At 47.8% G+C, this 13121-nt stretch overlaps 1 protein-coding gene across 1 annotated transcript; it reads left to right on the forward strand.

Moving 5' to 3' along the window:
- Window positions 1–1306: 1306 nt before the first annotated feature.
- Window positions 1307–8760, forward strand: F3 (coagulation factor III, tissue factor). The gene is made up of 5 exons (XM_054165604.1): window positions 1307–1458; window positions 3632–3816; window positions 5636–5817; window positions 5947–6106; window positions 8058–8760. Exons 1-5 carry the CDS (start codon window positions 1307–1309, stop codon window positions 8195–8197), a joined length of 819 nt encoding a protein of 272 aa, XP_054021579.1. The 3' UTR covers window positions 8198–8760.
- Window positions 8761–13121: the final 4361 nt, after the last annotated feature.

The raw sequence follows: 13121 nt of genomic DNA on the forward strand, positions 1-13121 counted from the left end.
CTCCGCTTGCTCAACCCGCGACGCCTAAGCGCTTCCGGCAGCCCCGCCGCTATTCCCAATGACCCCGTCCCGGCCGGCCCCCCGCCGCTCCCACCGCCTTCGTCGCCGCTCTGCTCCGCGGGCGAGGCGCCCGCAGTCCCCGCCTCTCCTCCCACACATATAAACCGGCGGCTCCTGCCCAGTCGCAGCTCAGCGCGATCAGCCTGACTGACGTCCCGCCGGATCTCTGCCCCGAGGATGCTGCCCGTAGTGGCCGGAGGACGGGCGCTGCTACGGAGCGCCCTGCTGCTGAGCACCCTGCTGTGGCGCCTGGCTGCCGGTGGGTAGCGGCGGGCTGGCAGACCGGAGGGCCGCGGTCTCGGGCGGAGTGGACTGGCGGCGGGGTTCGGCTCCGCTGACAGAGGAGGGGAGCCCCGGGCCGTTGAGGGAGGGCTCCGCCGCTATCCCGCGCAGGGTCGCGGCGGGAGCGCGGCCCTTGCCCGCGCGCTGTGCCGGACCCCGAGCCCGAAGCGACCCTGCTTCGGCGCCCGGACGGCGGAGCTCTCGGCGCGGGGGGAGGGTGAAGGGGCGCCGAGGGCCGGCTTCTTCTGGATGGGATCCTTAATGACTACAGCTGTGCCACAGGTGGGGAGCAGGGGCAGTCTCCGCGGGTCGGCGGCTGCACGGTAGCAAGGAGCCATCTGCAGGATCTCTTTCCCTTGTCCCCCACTGCCGAGCTTGGGGAGAGTGGGCAGTGGGGAGAGGCAGAGAAGGTGGCACTTAGGAAGCGCCTGGGATACCGCTCAGCGAAACGCCTGATTTCCAGCGGTTACAGCGCTTGTGCATTGTGCGGGGTTTTCCGCTCCCGCTTCCTCCTGGGCAGTTCCCCGAAGCCGCGATGGCCTCTGCCGGCGGGGGCAGTCCCGTCCGCCCCCCCTGCCTGGGGTGTCCCCGCGCAGGTGCGAGCGTGTAGGGCAGCCGTTCTTCAAAATGAATGCCTTCAGCAGCAGGTACGGCCAAGGACCATTCTGTACTGCACCGCCTTCGTTTGGTGCTTGGACATTCTCATCTTAAAGCTTCTTCAGAGGCCTTGGACCCAAAAGTAAACGTTAGAGATCCAAATAATTTAGCTCGGCAATCTTGAGTCACAAAAAAATACAATATTCTTCTCTTATTTCTCACATCTGCCAGGACACATTCCTTTAGCAGGATGAGTATGAGCCCAGAGGGCAGGACCAAGGCTTTTCACCCAAAAAGAACATTTCGAAGTAGCACTTAACAGCAACTGTCAAATGATGACTGCAGGGAACCAGGAATTGCATGCAATATGACTGATGGCCGCCTTCTCTTTTCTGTATTTAAAGGCAATCCAGAGCTACCAACAGCAGTTAATATAACTTGGTCTTCAATCAATTTTAAAACTATACTGCAGTGGCAACCCAAACCATCAGGCTACTTCTACACAGTAGAAATACACGGGTAAGTAGGCAGCAACACCAAGGGCTGTCCTCTAATGGCAGTCGGAGAGGGTACAACCAGAGCATGTTTGCATATATCTGAGGCTGTACCAGGAGCCTACACGTGAGGATTCGGGAAGATTGACCGCTCAGCTGCTAATACTTCTCTGTATCAAGCTGTAGGAATACCTGGTTCAGGCCTCTGTTTTTCGCCTGTTTCAGGAAAGGAGAGTTGAGTTTAGATGTATTTTAGTTGTGGGGTTCAGTGCAGGCCACTTACTCTGGAGATCTAGGACAGAATACTTTGAGGAAGTTGGCACTCGGTCTGGCATACCGCATATTAGATAGACCTTCACCTTTCTGTGTCTTTCAGGATGTCTGGACTGAGTCCTTCATTTTTAGTCTTGGGAGGTGTCTGATATATACAAGTCCATTAAATATAATCAGTGAATCACAGCAAATGAGTAATTTGTCTTGCTGGGTAATAATAAAACCACCTTTGTTCATCTACCTCTGCTGAGACTTCCTCTGTCATCATATTTTATGTAAGCTATAAAATATGTGGACATAAAAGGTATATTCACCTTATGTGAAGTATCTAACACCTCCTTCAATACTGCACACAAATTTCCATGAGGTTCAGTAATGAGCCTTTACTGTTCTCAGCTCCATTATTAAATATGCCCCAAAGGGAAACTACATCATCACTTCTACAGACTAATGAAAATGTGGTGCTGTAGTCTCTTCTGTCTGGAAAATGAGAGCTGTGCCACGACTGGTGGATGAAATACCAGTGCAGTGGCCTAATGTGAAATTAGCAGACTTAAAAGCACACAACTAGCAGAAGGAACTTTATTAAAATTCAGCCATCTGTGCTTGCAAGCCAGTGAAGTCTGTTTGCCCCAGATTCAGTGTAGAATCAGGCACAGTGCTGATAGAGACAAGGTGCTCTTAGGGATGAGGTGTGCTTGAACAGTTGCTTTCTCGTCTGTGTCCCTTTATGGGACACACTTGTCTGATCACGAAGATCCTATCTCCTCTGTCCCCTTTCAAGGCACCTTTAGAACACTGGTGCTAACTGACCTGTGACATAAAAACAGAGAGAGAAGGGAGTTCAGATGACTTAAAGCTTGGAGGAAAACGCGTTTGTTAATCTCCAAACAGTTGCACTTTCAGCTGAGGTCACGCAGCAAAAAACAGGGAAAGGAGCTGAAGTGCTAACCTAATCTGTATTGCTCTTCCTTCTTGTTAGGGAGTAAAATGGGGATCTTAACACCTTTTTCCTTGTTCCATCATGATTTCTCAAGGAAATGGACCTGCTTCCCATCATTTAAAAATCAAGAGAAGTGCATGGCTCAAGCTTTTTGTCAAGACTTTTTCGTTGTAATTCTGCTACTGTCTGGTTCTTCGTGACGTTGGCACCTGTGCAGGTGCAAACATCAGTGACATAAATGAGGAGATGCTGCCACATTGAACAATTAACACTGGTGTCAACAGAGCTTCCCAGCACAACAGGCGTTTCTTAAGGCAATAGTTTGCAGATGCATCAGGGATAACACCTTAAAAGTCACTTATGCATCTTCTAGGTTTTTTTAGTAAGTCATAGAATCACAGAATGTTAGGGTTTGGAAGGGACCTCCAGAGATCATTTAGTCCAACCCCCTGCAAAGCAGGACCACTTAGGGCAGGTCACACAGGAATGCACCCAGGCAGGATTTGAAGATATCTAGAGGAGGAGACTCCACAGCTGCTCTGGGCAGCCTGCTCCAGGGTTCTGGCACCCTCACAGACAAAAAAGTTTTTCCTCATGTTGAGGTGGAATTTCCTGTGATGGAGTCAGCTGCAGAAAAGTCCAAAATCAGAACTACTTACATTTTCTGCGCAGGTCATATGAAAGATTGAATTGTAATTCATGTATGTATCCAGTAGTATATTTCTATCATTAACATGGCTTGTATTTGATTTACTTGATGCTACTTTGAAGTGTGAAATACAGAGGCACAGGATAGTGGGGTTGGATTTTATTTTGTTTGTTTTTTGCCTTCTCCTTTTCAGCCTAGTACACCTGCAGGACTTCCACTGGGTGAAGGAAACCTGTACAGTTAGGGGGGGGGCGGCAAAACATGTTTTCAGCTTATCTATAGCTGTAAAAGTCAGTTTGGAAAGTACTGATGCATTTTTCTTGCTCTTTTCAGGCAGACATCTAACACCAGAAAAAAATGCATACAGACAACAGAAACAGAGTGTGATGTGACTGATGTGGTCAGGAATGTAAAGGAGACCTATACAGCACACATACTGTCTGTGACATCCTCGGGGATGGATAACTTTGAAGAACCACCTTTTGCAGTCTCTGAAAAATTTACACCTTATAATCAGAGTAAGTAGGATTACCAGTTAAATTTTATCATAAACTTCCTTACAAGAGAGCTTCCCAGATGGCCAAGAAAGCCAATGGCATCCTGGCTTGGGTTAGATACAGGGTGGGCAGCAGGGACAGGAGGTGATCATCCCTCTCAGCACTGGGGATGCCACACCTTGAGTGCTGTGTTCAGCTCTGGGCCCTCACTGCAGGAAGGACATTGAGGGGCTGGAGCCTGTCCAGAGATGGGCCTGGAGTACCTGGGCTACGAGTCGGAGCTGAGGGAGCTGGGGGTGTTCAGGCTGGAGAAGAGGAGGTTGAGGGGAGACCTCATTGCTCTCTACAGCTCCTTGAAGGGAGATTAGAACAAGGAGGGGGGCAGCTTCTGCTCCTTGGTGGCAAAGGACAGCACCAGAAGAAATGGTTCCAAGCTGCAGCAGGGGAGGTTCAGTCTGGATGCTAGGAAATATTTCCTCTGAGACACTGGAATGATCTGCCCAGGGCAGTGCTGGAGTCACCATCCCTGGAGGTGTTTAATCAGCATGTGGAGCTGGTGCTTAGGGACATGGTTTAGTACTGACCCTGCAGTGCTGGGTGCAGGGTTGGACTGGATAAGCTTGGAGGTCTCTTCCAGCTGGATGTTTTCTGTGACTGGGCCTAAAAGGTCTTGCTGTTGATTGTTACAGTAGCCACACTGATATCTGAGAAGAAGACATTCAGGCTTAAAACTGTCCCTGTTACAGGGTGTGTGTAAGATTTGAGTTACCATTTGTTTCTCGCTGCAGTGAGGAGACAGTTTTACTAACATTTTGTAGATGAAGATGTTTCAGGATATTACCATGTTACCCTGGCTCTGTAAACTTGAGTATATTTGTGGACAACACCAAGCTGGGGGCAGGAGTTGATCTGCTGTAGAGTAGAGAGGCTTTGCAGAGGGACCTGGACAGGCTGGACAGTTGGGCAGAGTCCAAGGGCAGGAGACTGAACACATCCAAGTGCCAGGTTCTGCACATTAGCCACAGCAACCCCATGCAGTGCTACAGGCTGGGGACAGAGTGGCTGGAGAGCAGCCAGGCAGAGAGGGACCTGGTCGATGGTAGGCTGAACATGAGCCTGCAGTGTGCCCAGGCAGCCAGGAGGGCCAATGGCATCCTGGCCTGCATCAGGAACAGTGTGGCCAGCAGGAGCAGGGAGGTCATTCTGCCCCTGTACACTGCACTGGTTAGGCCACACCTTGAGTACTGTGTCCAGTTCTGGGCCCCTCAGTTTAGGAAGGAGGTTGACTTGCTGGAACGAGTCCAGAGAAGGGCAACAAAGTTGGTGAGGTGTTTGGAGCACAGCCCTGTGAGGAGAGGCTGAGGGAGCTGGGGTTGCATAGCCTGGAGAAGAGGAGACTCGGGGGTGACCTTTTTACTCTTTACAACTACCTTAATGGAGGTTTTAGACAGGCAGAGGTAGGTCTCTTCTCCCAGGCAGCCAGCACCAGAACAAGAGGACACAGTCTCAAGCTGCGCCAGGGGAGGTCTAAGCTAGAGGTTAGGAAGAAGTTCTACACAGAGAGAGTAATTGCCTATTGGAATGGGCTACCTGAGGAGGTGGTGGAGTTGCCATCACTGGAGGTGTTCAGGAGGAGACTTGATAGGATGCTTGGTTGCATGGTTTAGTTGATTAGGTGGTGTTGGATGATAGGTTGGACACGATGATCTTGAAGGTCTCTTCCAACCTGGTTCATTCCATTCCATTCTTTACCTAGATTTGAGGAGGGAAGTGGGAGGGAATAGAGGATGCTGTGTGGGAAAGATGATGCCAGTTTTCTAAGTCTAAAATTGTTGTTTAGCTGTTGTTGGAAAACCAGAGATACAGAACTACACGCAAAAAGGTTCCAAGCTGAGCGTCGTGTTCCAAGATCCGCTGACACCGTACACGTTTCCTAATGGAAGCTTCCTGAGTGTTCGGGACATTTTCCAGCATGACCTGGAGTACAGACTGTATTACTGGAAAGATCAAAGTTCTGGGAAGGTAAGGTCCAGCTCTACTTCTGACAGATTGTGTATCTGTAGGATAGCAGCACCATTTCTGTGCTGCCTTTCAGTGCCAGCTGTTCTGCACAGAAGACTTCCCTGACATCTCTCTGCTTTGCCTTTCCAGAAAGCTGAAACATCAAAAAGCCATACATTTGAAGTCAGTGTTGACAGCACAAAGAACTACTGCTTCTACATCCAGGGCATCATTCCCTCCCGCAGAGAAAACCGGAGTGGTCAGGAAAGCCTGGTGCTTTGTACCAGTGTGGGGAGAAACGTCCTAGATGGTAGGTAGCTGGTCACGGCTGTCTGACAGGCTTCAGCATTCTGAAAAACAGGCACTTCAATTCTCAGTACATTTTTATACCTCTTTAAATTGTGACACCCAAGTTCTAAAACAAACTGTTTGCTGCCTAAGTGGTAAGACACAGACCAAACGTGGAAACTTGTGGGAAGAGCCCACGTTACGTGTCCACTGTGTTTGGCATGTGGAGGCTGCTTTTGCAGCTTTGTCTTGCTAAAGTGTCCTGATTAGTTTCAATTTTGTCTTGCTAAAGTGTTCTGATCAGTTTTAAACTAAGCTGATGGCTGGTCACTGGGGTTTCAGATCTCATCACTAGCCTTCACAGTATCACCAAGGCTGGAAGAGACCTCAAGGATCATCGAGTCCAACCTGTCACCACAGACCTCATGACTAAACCATGGCACCAAGTGCCACATCCAATCCCCTCTTGAGCACCTCCAGGGATGGTGACTCCACCACCTCCCTGGGCAGCACATTCCAATGGCAAACGACTCTCTCAGTGAAGAACTTTCTCCTCACCTCCAGCCTAAACTTCCCCTGGTGCAGCTTGAGACTGTGTCCTCTTGTTCTGGTGCTGGTTGCTAGAGAGAAGAGACCAACCCCTTCCTGGCTACAACCTCCCTTCAGGTAGTTGTAGAGAGCAATGAGGTCACCCCTGAGCCTCCTCTTCTCCAGGCTAAACAACCCCAGCTCCCTCAGCCTCTCCTCATAGGGCTGTGCTCAAGGCCTCTCCCCAGCCTTGTTGCCCTTCTCTGGACACATTCAAGTGTCTCAATGTCCTTCCTAAACTGAGGGGCCCAGAACTGGACACAGTAATCAAGGTGTGGCCTAACCAGTGCAGAGTACAGGGACACAATGACTTCCCTGCTCCTGCTGGCCACACTATTCCTAATACAGGCCAGGATGCCATTGGCCTTCTTGGCCACCTGGCCACATCGCTGGCTCATGTTTAGGCGGCTGTCAATCAGCACCCCCAGGTCCCTCTCTTGCAGCTCTAAGCATTGGGGTGGTTTTGTTTTCTGATGATTTTGGTCAGATTATTCCAATAGCAGGTTCCACAGTAAGTGCTGGAAGGATTAGCTGTAGAACAGGAGTGCTGGAGCCCTACCTAGCAGGCAGTTCCATGGACTCACAGTTTGAGCTGAACTTCAGTTGTTTTCTCAAAAGCTGATGTTGAGACTTTCTTCAGTGCTGTATCACAAGGTTAGAAGTTGGCAGATAAACATATTCACCAGTAAATAAGTTGGAGAGTGGTTGGTGAATCAGGCAGTGCAACTCATGGCAACTACTCTGGAAAGCACTTTATTCAATATAAGATCATCAGTATTTATTAAATAACACAGTCTCAAGCTGTGCCAGGGGAGGTTTAGGCTGGATATCTGGAAGAAGTTCTTCATAGAAAGAGTTATTGGCAATTGGAATGGGCTGCCCAGGGAGGTGGTGGAGTCGCCATCACTGGAGGTGTTTAGGAGGAGACTTGATGGGGTGCTTGGTGCCATGGTTTAGTTGATTAGATAGTGTTGGGTGATAGGTTGGACTCAATGATCTCAAAGGTCTCTTCCAACCTGGTCTGGTCTATTCTATTCTACCTTTTTTCTCCCCCCCCCTCCCCCCCTTTTTTTTTCTCCATTTAATAGACAGTAATGCAGGGCTAGGGGGAATGCTTTAGCTCACTCTTGTGGTGGCAGTGTGCACTGAATGAGCTGGACTGAAACCTAGTGGGAACCACGTGAAACAAAGCTTTGCCGTAGTCCAGCAAATTCATGGTGGAATGAATTCGGCCGCCACTGGCGTGGTCACTCCACTCCCATGATAATGTAAAACACAGAAAGCATTCTCTGTGGTCAGTGGAGGGGGTTCCTGGAGACTGTAGCCTTGTGACAGTATGAGTTGTGATAATGGAGTTTTGAATTATTTTTGTCTCTCCTGTACAGAATACAGGGCAGAAGTCTTCATCATCATAGCAGTGATAGCAATTGCGGTCATCACTCTTGCCATTGTCCTGTCAGTCGTCCTGTGTAAACGCAGGAGAGCCAGATCTGCAAGGGGAAAGGAACACCTCAATACTCTCTAAGGAACAGCTGCTGCTCTGCTCCAAAGCAGAAAACCAACCAAACAACAAAAGCCAACAAACCCCATAAATTACCTAAGTGGGTGGAACCCTTTCAGCCTCCTTGATACAGGGACTTTGAAGCCCAAACTTTACATGGATTCAAAAATCTGAGAGTCACAGATGAAAACTCCAGGTACGAGGAAGCCCCTGTGTTAGTGGTGCCCAAAGGCTGCAAGAGTTTTCTGGTGATGTTCCAATAGCCTAACCCTGCTCATAGTCTCTTCCCAAGACCCTTCTATTGTCCTGTCTGAAACTGGATTCTGAACTGGATGGACCTTTGACTTGACGAGGTACAGATATTCTGCAAATAGGGCCCTACTGAGCCAGAAGATGATGGTATCTGTGAGGGGAAAAAACCACTACTTGGACAAAATGTGTCCTTTGCCTGACTAAAAGGAACAACTCTCTGTTTCTGTGAAACACGCCTGTATTTACCTGACTTGCTTTTAATATTATTAACTGGTGAAATGATCTGTTAGCCCAAACATGACAGAGATGCTACTGTTGTTTTTTATCTTGGATAAGATTAGCTTCGGCTATTTCTGTTTGGATAAAGACAATGGAAGGTAAACAGACTGAAACTGCTGTACTGGTGACCTAGAAGGAACATTCCTGAAGTAGGTAGCTGCTATCGATCTGGAAAGCGTATCCAGATTACACTACACCTAGAATTCTACCAAACAAGGTAGTCTGATGGTTCCCAGTAAGTGTAAGAACAGATACGTGGCATGTTTTGAGGCAGTGGTAACTGCCTTCATGCAAGGACTGAGTAGGCAGCAGTATTTACTGCATCTTCAATGCTGACTGAATGCTGGGTAAATCAATGGTTGAGGTGGGAGAGACTCAAATCATCTTGGTGATGGTATTTGGGGGTACCTGTTGCTTTGACTATTTTAATATTTATTTTAGAAATGCAAATCTAATTTTTATACTGGTGATACCTGTATTTATGATGGTAATTTATACTTTTCTAATGAAATAAAGGTGACTGGGAAAAAGAAGACTCTCTTTGAATTTGTTTGTTTACTTAAAATTGTGGCAATGCCAGCCACGAGCAGTGTGAGCAACCTGGCAGTGCAGGCCTAGAGCCTGACATGGTGGTAAGCCATGCTCAGCATCAGTGCAGAGCCAGCTAGCAGTGTACCAAACAGTGCTGTCTTGCAGCACTGTAACTAAAGCAAGGCACTGCTAGCTATAAACACAGCAAGTTATCTTGGGACAGCAGGACATGCACCTGCATCAACAAACCTCACGTGTCTTCAGTAGTTGGACTGATAATCTATAACAGTGTGATGTGTGGTCACTCATAGGGAACCAGTGAGTCCATGCCAACAAGGCACTCTGAGTTTATATAAGTTGTGGAAGTTCCCTTGCTATGCACTTCTGCCTGTCCTATCCCTTCCCCTTCCATGCTTTACTTTACCGTGCTATACTCGCCTGCACCATAGGCCTGCAATACTGGAACAATAAAGGATCAATACTCGATCATATTGGTCAGCTGCATTGACTCCAATCTCTGTCCCAAATAAAATGAAGCACAGTATTTGTTCCAGGGCTAAATAAAAAGTACTTATAGGGAATCTGTCATGTGACAGCAGTGTGGAGAAGCTGCCAGAAGTCTTACTAAGTAACGCCCTGTGAAACAGGGCACCAGGGTACCTGCTAACCTAAGTTGCTCTGTCTGTCATTGTGACCATAGTCCCAATTCACACCACTGTGTTCTGCATCTGAGCAATCCCTAGAGGAGAACTGGTGGGATTGAATAGTAACTACCTTTTACATTGTGCTGCTGTTTGTGGTCAGTTCTTACCTTCCAGTGGGAGCCACATTAATCTGCATGCTGTTTATGGGCCTGACTGTTAGTCCACCTGCTATCAACATGAGGAGGGACTTCACTGTGAGGGTCATAGAGCACTGGAACAGGCTTCCCAGAGAGGTTGTGGAGTCTCCTTCTCTGGAGACTTTCAAAACCCATCTGGATGTGTTCCTGTGTGACCTGTCCTAGATTCTCTGGTCCTGTTCTGGCAGGGGGCTGGGATTCAATGATCTTCGGAGGTCCCTTCCAACTCCTAACATCCTGTGATCCTGTGAAAAGCCACATTTCACTAACTGATGGAAGGGTTTGGAAAGTCCCAGGTTGCTTTTCAGTTGTTGCTTTTGTGAGGGTGGTTTGATTCTAAAGGAAAGCACACCAGGCATTTCCTTACAGGAATCACATTGGGATACCCACAGCGGTGTCTGTACAGCTGTGGTGGTAATGTTCAAGGCATTATAGGGCTTGGCACAGAGATGAAAGCTGCAGTTAGTGTTGGTAGTTGCTGCTGCTGCTAATGATAGCAATAGGCACATGGGGGGGAGAAGAAAGAGAATGAAAAACCAAACAAAAGCATCTTGCAGTTGGCAAAAACTGGCTGTAGATCTCAAAGCTTTCTGTGTGTCTTGAAATATCCACTGCACTTAGGAGAAGAAATAACATCATAAGAAGAAATAACCAATTTTTGCAGAATTGTACTTTCATGTTTTTCATCCCTACTGTACCACAGGTACCTTCTTTCTTTGGATTTTAAGTCTCCTGTCAACATGGAGGTCTTCTTTGTTCTTTAATTGCCTTTTCTTTTTTTTTTTTACAGAGGAGAGAAAACAATCACCATTCCCCTCACAAAATCCCCAACCCTGTTTACTTAACACTGTGAGATAAATGCTGGCTGTATTTTCTGCTGATGCATAAGTCTCACAGGGAGGACTCCTACAACAGCGATCGAAAATGTGATAGAGCTTGTGGGAGTAAACTTTAAACCATTCCAAAGCTGTCACCGTTGCTTCCATTCCCTGTACTGATCTGCTTCCTCAGCTTCATTCAGCACCAAACTCTGAAATGAGCAGAGCTCCTAGGAAAAAGGAAAGCCTGAGGGATGCAGCACAGCATTTATTAAACCAGAGCATGCAGCTAATGGCCATAAACTGCACAGAATGATGTTACAATCTTACACAATCATTTGAGTTGGAAAAGACCCTGAAGATCATCGAGTCCAACTGTGTCTTATTCATTAACTTCTCATAAATATCCAAATAACAGCCTGGGCTGGGAAGTAGCAAATATGCCTGAAGAGACTCCTGTCAAAAGTCAGTCTCGAAAGTGATTTTATTTATTTTATTAATTTTTGTTAGGTGCTTCAAGTATTTAAAATCCAGAAACCCAGGTCTGAAGTAGCCTGGTAAGACTCAGAAAGGAAGAAAGAAAGAAAGAAAGAGAGAAGGAAAGAGAAAGAAAGAAAGAAGGAAAGGAAAGAAAGAAGGAAAGAAGGAAAGGAAAGAAAAGAAAGAAGGAAAGGAAAGAAAAGAAAGAAGGAAAGGAAAGAAAAGAAAGAAGAAAAGAAAGAAGGAAAGAAGGAAAGGAAAGAAAAGAAAGAAGGAAAGGAAAGAAAAGAAAGAAGGAAAGGAAAGAAAAGAAAGAAGGAAAGAAGAAAAGAAAAGAAAGAAGGAAAGAAGGAAAGAAAAGAAAGAAGGAAAGAAAAGAAAGAAAGAAGGAAAGAGGGAAAGAAAAGAAAGAAAGGAAAGAAGGAAAAGAAAGAAGGAAAGAAGAAAGAAGGAAAGAAGGAAAGAAAAGAAAGAAAAGAAAGAAAGGAAAGAAAAGAACAAAGGAAAGAAAGAAGGAAAGAAAGAAAGGAAAGAAAGAAAGGAAAGAAAGAAAGGAAAGAAGGAAAGAAAAGGAGAAGAGAGGAGGGGAGGGGAGGGGAGGGGAGGGGAGGGGAGGGGAGGGGAGGGGAAGGACAAGCAAGCCAGCAAGCACAGCTATAGAAATGCAACCGAGGGCCTTAAGTGGCAAGAGCGCCCCACCGCTGCCCGAGCTGTGCAGGCCTGGAGCAGCGCTGTTCCCTAGCTGCAGGATGTTATCACCCAGCAATGCTGAGTAACCAGTCATGGGGCTCCGAGATGCCATTTCAAAGTGGTTTTGTTGTTAGTGGAGACAGTGGAGAAAGAGGCTTCTTATTGCAGGCTTCCTGAAGCAGGATCCTTTGGACCAGCGGGCTGAGCCCATACAAAACCCTCCTGCAGACTGAACTCTCAGCGTGTCAGGGTGCACAGGAGGAGCTGCTGAATGCAAGCATTGCCACCATGCGGAAGGGCTGGACCCCATCTACAGCACACACGCGGCCGCTTCAGCACCGTGCTGGTGAAGGCAGAGCCAGCCTCATGTGGATGTGAGCCAGGGAAGGCTTTTCCCACGCACCTGCTTTCCCTGCCTTATCACCTGAGCAGGTTTCTGCAAGCAAGCACGCTCCCGCTGATGCTCCTGATTCCCTGTGCTGCTTTGCTTCTCTTAATCTGTTGCAGAAAAAGGTCTCCAGCTGATCCAAATGGATCAAAAGATTTGCACAGCTCCCTGTGCAGCAACACAGTGCTTGTGCTCCTTCCCTGTGCAAAGGAACATGTAACACTGCCTGCTGTAATAAGCCACTTCCATCCTCTAGCACTGCTTTAAAGCCACATTCTTCTTCTTCACGTGAGTGAATAAAGGCTGATGCTGGTTTGCTACTTTCCTGTCAGCCCTAACAGCATTACAGATAATAAAGTGCTGGAGCATGTCCTGAGAAGGATCATGAAGATGAGCAGAGGGCTGGAGCTGCTCTACTATGAGGACAGACTAGGGGAGTTGGGGCTGTTCAGTCTGGAGAAGAGAAGACTCTGAGGAGAACTTCTTGTGGCCTTCCAGTATCTGAAGGGGCTACAAGAAAGCTGGGGAGGGACTTTTTAGGGTGTCAGGGAGTGATAGGAGTGAGGGGAATGGAGCAAAACTAGAAGTGGGGAGATTCAGATTGGATGTTAGGAAGTTCTTCTTCATGAGGGTGGTGAGACTCTGGAACAGGCTGCCCAGGGAGGTGGT

The sequence above is a fragment of the Dryobates pubescens genome, chromosome 11 (genome assembly GCF_014839835.1).
Source record: "Dryobates pubescens isolate bDryPub1 chromosome 11, bDryPub1.pri, whole genome shotgun sequence".
Lineage (NCBI taxonomy): Eukaryota > Metazoa > Chordata > Aves > Piciformes > Picidae > Dryobates > Dryobates pubescens.